Source organism: Eublepharis macularius, chromosome 6 (assembly GCF_028583425.1).
Source record: "Eublepharis macularius isolate TG4126 chromosome 6, MPM_Emac_v1.0, whole genome shotgun sequence".
Lineage (NCBI taxonomy): Eukaryota > Metazoa > Chordata > Lepidosauria > Squamata > Eublepharidae > Eublepharis > Eublepharis macularius.
This window is the reverse complement of record NC_072795.1, coordinates 54,718,476-54,727,213: the sequence shown is the minus strand read 5'-3', so window position 1 is coordinate 54,727,213 and position 8,738 is coordinate 54,718,476. Positions and strand designations below refer to the sequence as shown.

Sequence of the window (8,738 nt, the reverse complement as noted above, 5' to 3'; positions counted from 1 at the left end):
GTGGCGGCAAGATGGCGGCGCCCGGGGGCTCCGCTGCCTCCTCGGCGCTGAAGGGGTTAATCCAGCAATTCACCGCCATCACGGGTGAGGCGCGCGAAAGCTCGGGGAGGGATGGAAAGCTGGTGGAAGACCGGTGCCTGTGAGGGAGTTGGCGGGAGGCAGGCACCGATTCTAGCAGCAGCAGGCGGTGGGTGGGAAGGGGGGATGTTTGCGCAGAAAACGAGGCGTTGAGAGTCGAGGTAGAAGGAATGGAGGACACCCGGTTAAGGCAGGGTGTGCCGGCCGGGGAGTTACGGGGAAATTTCTTTGTGGAGAGGAGAGGAGAATGCGATGGGGACGCCTCTGTGTTAGGCAAGGAGCGAGCTTCGAGGTCTGCAGTGGGAGACTCTTCAGAAGGGCCTTTCATTGTTGCCTCTGGTAGAGTCATGTAGGAGATCAGTCACTAGAGACGTCCATCCGTTTTCTTTCCTGGACTCTGGCGTGAGGCAAGACAACTCCCATAACCGTCCTTGCTTTTGCTGCGCAAACGAAATGTAGGTTAACTTTTGAAACAACTCATATGTAAGATGTACACAATCGCCTGTGAGTTGTACTTAAGGTTGCCAACTCCCGGTTGGGAAATTTCTGAAGATTCGAGGGTGGAGCCTGGGGGTGGGGCGGGACCTCAATATGGTGTAATGCCATGAAGTCCATCCTCCAGAGCAGCCATTTTCTCCAGATGATACCCATCATCTGGATCTACAGCTCCCAGCTGGAAGTTGGCAACTCATACTGTTTTGAGAAGGCAAAGGTAATCCTGGATCAGGTGATCTGGTTTTGATTGCAGGCCTGTTACCGCATTGTAGTGTGTTTCAAACATAAAATAGACTTTTTATTTCATTATGGTGGGTCATTATTTCATATGCTGGGTCTTGATAAATAATGGTTGGGTCGTGCCACACTGAATTTATAAAATCTTTTAAAAGCTAAGAAGTCCTAATTCATATATTATAGCATGCTAACTGCTAAGAATTACTACTTATGGTAAGGCTATATGTTTCACCAATAATGTGGACTTATGGCTACTAGTGTTGGGATGTGAAATAACCATATGAATAAAACCCATGTGACCAAAGCATCCAAATGCATTGAATTGAGATAGATGCTGACTGTGGAGAACTGTGCAAAAGCTTAGTGGCTATCTTCTCATCTTGCAATAAATGTAATGTATTAATTTTACATTGTATGAAGAAACATTACCTTTTGTCATTTCCTAAACCTACCACCAGTCAGGAGGCAAGAGCTAAAGATGGGACAGCTAAAGGAAGAATACAGTACTGAAAAAAAAATATTGCATGAAGTTAAATCATCCTGCTTTTAATTGGCCTGGGTTCTTTCAATTCTTATTACTGAAGCAAGTTTACTCTCAGGAGGCCAGTGTTCCCTTGAAAAATAGTGTTAGATAAATAGTGTTCCTAAGGAACCATAATGTTATTGAAAATTTCACTTTATGCCAAACAAACTGTTTCCTGCAGTGGGTTGTGGGTGTAAAGTGATATTACTGATACTGTTTTGCCTGTGCTTCCCCTAACTTCTTTTAATATTATGGAGCTTGCATACATGACATTGAGAATAAAATAAATATAAGGAAACAATGTGACACAGTTACAAATCATGACAACTTACTACTTTGTTAGTTTTGAAAGGTTTATTTGGAAAGATTGTAAATGGGATGGAGAGGGAGAAAATGTGACTGTTTATTTTCTAGCTTATATGACTAAAGGAGAAAACAAAGGGGGCACATCAGACACAGAGATAAGAAAGCAGGCAAAGAAGCTTATGTTCCAAGTAAGGAAAAATATTAGTTTATTCACATTAAAAAAAAATTATAAGCAAACTTATCTTGCCTTTCCCACCTCCTCCAAAGTCTTTATTCGTGTTACAAGTCTTGGGAGAGAGGAAGGATCAGTGGTGACCAGAAATAAGGGATTTCTTTCTGTGAATTAAATCTTGGGCTTTCTGCTTGCAAAGCAGATGCTGCTCTACTGAGCTGAGAACAAGCTTTGGAGCAGCCAAAACAGCAGTGCATTCTGCACACTCCACTCTTGCAGCGGTGCATGGCCTCATCAGGCCCACACCACCCACCTGCTGCCTGCAGTAGCTCCGGTACCCAGGGTAGACTTACCTCCTCCTGAGAAAGGCAGCAGGTGCAGCCTGGACAGCAGTGGCTTGAGCCTGGAAAGTGCAGGGCCCAGGAAAGAAGGCAAGCCATGGGTGTGCCTGGTTGAACCCACCCAGAGAGTGGGCAAGCAAACAGGCCATGGATGAGCTGGGAGGGGAGAAGCCAGGAGGACGAAAGGCTGATGTGGCCCTTCCAGCCAATAGGCTGAGGGGAGGACCACTCAGGGAGGCCAGGGTGGGTTTGGAAGGAGCCCTATGGGCAGGATGAGCAAGTTCCTGTGAGGGCTGAGGAGGTTGGTGAAAGGAAGAGGCAGCTGGGAAATGTTGTCATTCCCAGGGCGGGAAGGAACAAGGTGGTGCAATCCCCATCCCTGTCCGTCTGAGATCTCAGACGGACAGGGAGTGTTCTCAGATCTCAAAACACTTGCCTGCTAGCAAAACAGCAGACAACTGGATGGGGTGCCAGTGAGGGAGGAGCCTCACTGAAGGGAAACCTGTTTCTGTACGGTAATATGTGCAGGCTGTTGCTTTAGTTGTTTTCTCCTTAAAATGCAAAACACGCTTGTTATATAAGGAAATAGTATTATATTTAAGCAAAATTTTTCATTGTTGTTTGATCTGAGAACTGATTTTCTTTTTCTTTGAATCACAGGTGCCAGTGAAAGTGTAGGCAAGCATATGCTTGAAGCATGCAACAATAATCTAGAAATGGCTGTCACTATGTTTCTTGATGGTGGAGGGATAGCAGAAGAACCAAGCACTAGTTCAGCAAGTGTGTCAAGCCTCCGGCCACAAGCAGAGTATGTATCTTTGTGAATATCTATGCTGTTGGCTTTGAGAAGTAGTTATAAAATGAGTGCAGTAGTGGTATCAAAATGTGGTACTATAAAGCTTTTAATTTCTCTTTCTAAACTGTAATAGAAATTCAACGGTAGCTGTTGTACATATTACACAGAAGTAGAGAAGGTGAAAGTGCAGGCAAGATGGAGGTCACACAGTGCTCCATTTGCTATCATTTTAAAACATTTCCCCCCTCTTATTGGAGATTCTTCATAACTTTTAAATTAAAGTAAATGTTTAAATATGACTGCTATTGATGGTTGCGCCATTGCAGCACGAAGGCAGAATGTGCGTGCCCCCTGCACGCACACACCTGTGCCGCTGCCATCTCCTTCAGCTCTGAAGAGAGCTCTAGAGGTGCTACTTCTGAATGCTTCTGTGCAACCTGACAATGGCCAGGCAGGCCTAGGAAGTGCTTTATATTCCAGATTTTCCTAACAGTGCGACAGGAGAAGGAACTTGCCCCCTGTACGTGTGCCAGTTGCCTTGGCTTCAAAGTGGCTACACAAATGCTGCATTTAGAGTCTGCCTGATAGGTAGAGCCTGCAAAAGAGGAGACCTCTTGGTGTGGTGAAGAACCTCAAATCATTCTTGGAATGGAGCATGCCAGTGTTTCTGCACCTTTCAAGCAAGCCAGAACAGGCAGACTCATAGTGTGATATGGTGAGACCCAAGAGCCTTTTTGGTTTTGAGTTATTCTTGAGAGGAATCTCTGTAGTATAGGGAGTGTGAGAAACAGCAAGGCAGGATTCCATACAAAAACCTAGGTAAGCATAACTCTGTCTAATAAACTAGTGTCTGATCCTGCCCACATATCCTGTTTTAGGAGAGCCAAATTTATTATGATTAGTTAAAGAGTCCTCAGACAGCTAGAGAGTTTAGACAGTCCACTAGCCATAGTTAGTTTAATTAAACTATGGTACTGAATTTAGGGATGTGATGGCCCAGAAAAATTCAGAAATAAACTGTTTTCCCCCCCAAGGACTTCTTTTCATTTTTCCAGTAATTCATTCATTCTCTCTCACACAGATGCACCCATACATCCAATGGAAAAATTGGGAATTTTTAGGGAGCACTAAAAGAACACTCTTATGAATTTCTTTTTTAGAGGCAGTGAAATGCTTTTAAAGATAAGATTTTAGTCACTGTACAATTGCAAGATTTTATGTAGGACAGTCTACAGTAGTGATAGTCAGTGGCTCAGGAGCCACATGTGGCTCTTTGACATGCCGCATGTCACTTCTAAGCTCCAATATGGCACCTGCTCTGTGTTTCAGAAAAGTGGGCAAGACCCTTTGCTTGGGTAGGTTTGTGGTAGGTAAGTGTTTCCCTCCTTGGAACAGGCACTGCAAGACTCCCTGAAGTGCATGTCTCACGCCAGGGATGGAAGTTAATGTGGCTGTTTTGGTTAATGATAAATGCAAATCTCTTCTTCCACAAGACGTGGAATGAGTACCACTGAGCTACAGCATTAGAGAGTGGTGATTTCCTCTCTGTAGTGTAGACATAACATTTTAAAATACATATTTGTTTGAATGAGGCTAAACTTGTCCACAATTAGTCTTCTTGAAAGTGTATGATGATGGTAAACTTTGAACTCTTCAATAGTGTAACACAAAACCACAGCACAAAACTGTTGACAGTCGTATTGTGACTGTGAGATCATTTTCATCTGAATAATAACTTTTATTTACTATAAAATGTGTTTTTTTTATTTTTTCCTACTCTCTGATGACACAAACTAAGACATCAGAGAAGGCATTATAGGATGCAGTAGTTCGCTACTTTCTGTCAGGTATTTGGGATAGCCTACATTCTGCTCGTAGAGACATTTTTACTTTTAAATGCCATAAATATGCCAAATATATGCTAACTAATTAAAAAATTAGGCTATGTTATTAAAGCAGTGAAGTAAGTTTTAGGTTTGATAAGAAAGTAAATATTGCATATATTTCAGTTTTTCCCAAGTTTTCCATTTTTTGCTGACCCCCCCCCCCCCACACCATTTCCTATGGCTTTAAATTTTCTAGAAATTTTGTGTCTCTTATCATGATATATTTGAACTAACCCACTGAAATATATACCATTGGTTAATGTACAAGATGCACGTTAATGAATGATAAAAATATTTGATAATAAATTAAATTTGTAATCCTGTTCCCGTGTTCATTTGGATTAATTGGATTTCTTGCTGATTGGGGGAAAACTGAAAAGTGACCAATGCATTGTCTTGTCATATCATTGAAGATGTAGCCAAATGAGATATGCTAGTTATGCTTGAGCATTGTGGAAGAATATCAGCATGCTATTCCTAGAGGATGAATAGAACTTCTTGAAAGCTCTATGTCTGAATTTGTCATCAGTTAAGCTCCTTAATATAATAAACTGAAATAAATGTTGTTGGAATTAATTTCAGCAATTTTTATTCTGCTCTGGAGCCAGCCTGTTCCATTTTCCCGCTCCAAACAGTGTCAGGATAGCCATAAAGTCCTCCAGTCTTTATATTCTATATAAGGCTTAAGTTTACTGTTTGTATGGAATGTCTTTTGTATGTAATAACACTTGTACTTTAATTACTGGGAATGAATCTCATCACTGTAAATTAAAACTTTGTCCCACATAGTTAATACTTGGCATATTGTATAGACTGAACTGGACTGTAGATGCCATGTATAGGTTTGGTGGACACAGCCCTTGTCTGTCGTCTTTGATGTACAGTGCAGCAATTGCAGTTACATTCAAGCAGCTGTGTGTGTTTAATCTTTATAGAGATGAAGTGAGAGCCCCCATTCCTCAAAAGCAGGAAATACTAGTAGAACCTGAACCTTTATTTGGTGGTGAGTTTCTTTTTAACAATTTCCTCTCCAAATGTGACTAATGAAATTTTTTGCTAGACCATCTCCTGATCTAAGTTGTCATTATCCATTACCCCTGATTGTATTTTCAGCATGTGATCCTTGCAGTTTGCATTGAAGTGTTCATGCTTTTGTCATATTCCCTGGAGTTCCAATTATGTATAGAAATCCAGCTTTTCATATTTAATTGGCATTCCTGGGAATATGTTTCATGTACCTGTAAACTATATACAATCCCATTTTCTGGATAGAGAATTGAGGCAGAATCTGTGCAGGGCCACCTGCTGAGTCAGTTCCTAGTGAAATGTTCTATTTGATGGGATGCATTGGCTCTCCTTTCCGACAGAATAATGACTATCCTCAGGCTGAAAGGGGGAAAGTTGATGTTCGTAGTACTGGGTAACACTGTGACAGGAAGCTCTTCAACAAAAGGCAGCTGCTACATTGGAACATATTTTTGAAGCCCATCTCGAGTTTGTATTTAGAATCCATGTTGTACGAATTATACCACATTACACTACTTTTCAGTTTCTCATAAAATGACATGATATCTGGTGACTGAATGCTGGAGGTACTTGAAATTACCTCTCTACCCCACCGACCTCCAGTTCTTCCCCTCTTGCTCCGGCCTTGGCAAATTTGTTTTAGGTTTCCTAGACAACCCAAAATGGCAGCTGAGATCTCATACGATAATCTTTTTACATACTTTTGACTTTATTTAGTCCCATTAAAAACACTTTTCATATATTTTTGTAAACTTGGAGCGTGTCTTGGTGGACCCATTGTGTGGTTTATTTTAATCCACATTCCGGGGCCACCCAGAGTCAAAGAGTTATGTCAAGGCAGTTTCCTTTAGCAGTGTTCTTTGGTGTAATCCATATACAGAGAACAGCATGGTATCTCTTGAAAAAACTAGTTAAAAATTCAACAAGCTTTGTGCTTGCAGGACCCTCCCACCCAGGCCTCCCTTCCTTGGTAGGTGCGGTGAGAATAGGAGAGACAGCATGTGTATCAGCATAATCAGTTATGATTTGATGACTACAAACATAGAAATCATATTCTGATGGGTATTATTCATGTCCCCAATCTTTTGCCTGTGAACGCCTTCAGAATTCTGCTACAGGAGAAGGAGCCAGCCACACACTGGCTACCACAGGAGGCAGAGCCAACCACAAAATGTCAGGGAGTGAGGTTATGTTTAACTCTAATAGCAATTCTTCAACATTTCAGGTAGAAACTCTTTTTAACAGGATGCCGTTTAAAATGGCCAAATTGTGTTAAAATACTTTCCTCCATACACTTTCAGTCACACAAAAGATCCTTGTGCTGTGGCGGCAGCTTTTGCCAAAGCAGCGTCTAAAATATCTGCACAGCCAATCAGAAGCCCGGCTGAGCAGAAGCTCCCCTCCCCAATTCTGCCTACCTGCCCCAAACATTTAGTGGGAGCTAGGAAAGGAGTTGGTGGGAGCATTGGTGCCCATGAACACCACATTGGGGACTCCTGACATACTACATCATGGTTATTTTAGGACGATGTAGTCATCCTTGAGTCCAAAAGATGTTCTGAGCTTTTTTTTTTTTTTTTTTTTGCTGTAGATCTAAAATACAACAATGCTGGAAGATGTTTTATGGCTAATATGTACTTTTATTCTTGTTCAGCTCCAAAAAGACGTAGACCGGCACGTTCAATATTTGATGGCTTTCGAGATTTTCAGACAGAAACTAGTAGGTATCTGTGGATCGTTATGGTATATTTTCCACACACCATGGCTTTTTTTTTTTGGGTGGGCCTGAGGTGTACCCTGAGTGGGCAATATTTACTTACTTATATAATTTATGGCCTGCCTTTCTCACTGAGACTCAAAGTGGATTAAACAGTGTGTAATTAGTACAGTCAATTTTAAAGACATTTCAGTACATGTGTACACCTTAGTATATATGTACAAATTTGCAAATATTACAAACATGGAGCCTTTAGATTTGCTGATACTGATTGTGTTGTATAACTTGCTAGGCAGCTGCATCATGTAGCCACAAACAAAAGAACCCATTACAATATACATAGCTTCATTTTGCAGAGGAGGAGTGAACTGTAATTTGAGATCCTGCTAATTACAGCAGGTTACTGTCATTTGCAATATAATTTACTAAATGAATGCTCTACACTGTCACTAATGGTAACGCCCCCTCCCCTGATTGGTCCCCCTCCCTCCTGAGTTCTTTTTAAATTACAGAGAGTGCAGGGAAGGGTGTCTGTTTTGTACAGGCTTTTGCAGAAAGTGGAAGCAGTGCAAGAGACTTGCATGTTTTTGCCAAAGTTCCATGCAAAAGAAAACATCATAGCCCCTTTAAGTTTATAGCAACCACACAAATGACAAAGGAAAGGGCAAGGTTTTAATGAAAGAGTCCAAGAAGTGGCTCAAGTCTTTCTGCCTGCATCTTTCCCAGCACCTTCACAAGCCTTGAAAAAGTGGCAAAAAAAACCCTTGTGACATTTCTTGGTTTCTTTGAAACCTCTTACAAGTTGAAACAAGGTCCTGTCCCTCCCCTAACATTTCTGTACATGTGAAAAGACTCACCAGGGATAGGGGAAAGAGGGCTTGTTTCATTTTCATGCTTCTGCCTCTTGCAAAGTTAGAGCAGAAAAAAGACACATTCCCTCCCCCCACTCCCTGACTAGAGAGAGGATAGAAGCTGGTAGTGACTGTTGGCTGGTAAACCTGTCAGTAATTTATGGCCCCCTGAGTATTAGATACTCAGCTTGGATAAATGCTTCTTCTCCTTTTCTATTTTTATGTCACAAAGAAATGAAATTGTTCCCTTTTTTAAGACAACATGAACAAAAATTAGTTACTTGTCATTACAAAATTAACATTAGCATAA

At 41.5% G+C, this 8,738-nt stretch overlaps 1 protein-coding gene across 1 annotated transcript in view; it reads left to right on the top strand.

The window, feature by feature from the left end:
• Window positions 1-8,738, top strand: part of UBXN7 (UBX domain protein 7) — a 30,804-nt gene continuing 22,066 nt past the window's right edge. The window contains exons 1-4 of the mRNA XM_054983870.1: window positions 1-84; window positions 2,813-2,960; window positions 5,770-5,837; window positions 7,515-7,580. Of these exons, the coding sequence (XP_054839845.1) occupies window positions 12-84; window positions 2,813-2,960; window positions 5,770-5,837; window positions 7,515-7,580 (355 nt within the window). The 5' untranslated portion in view covers window positions 1-11. The remainder of the gene's footprint in view (window positions 85-2,812; window positions 2,961-5,769; window positions 5,838-7,514; window positions 7,581-8,738) is intronic.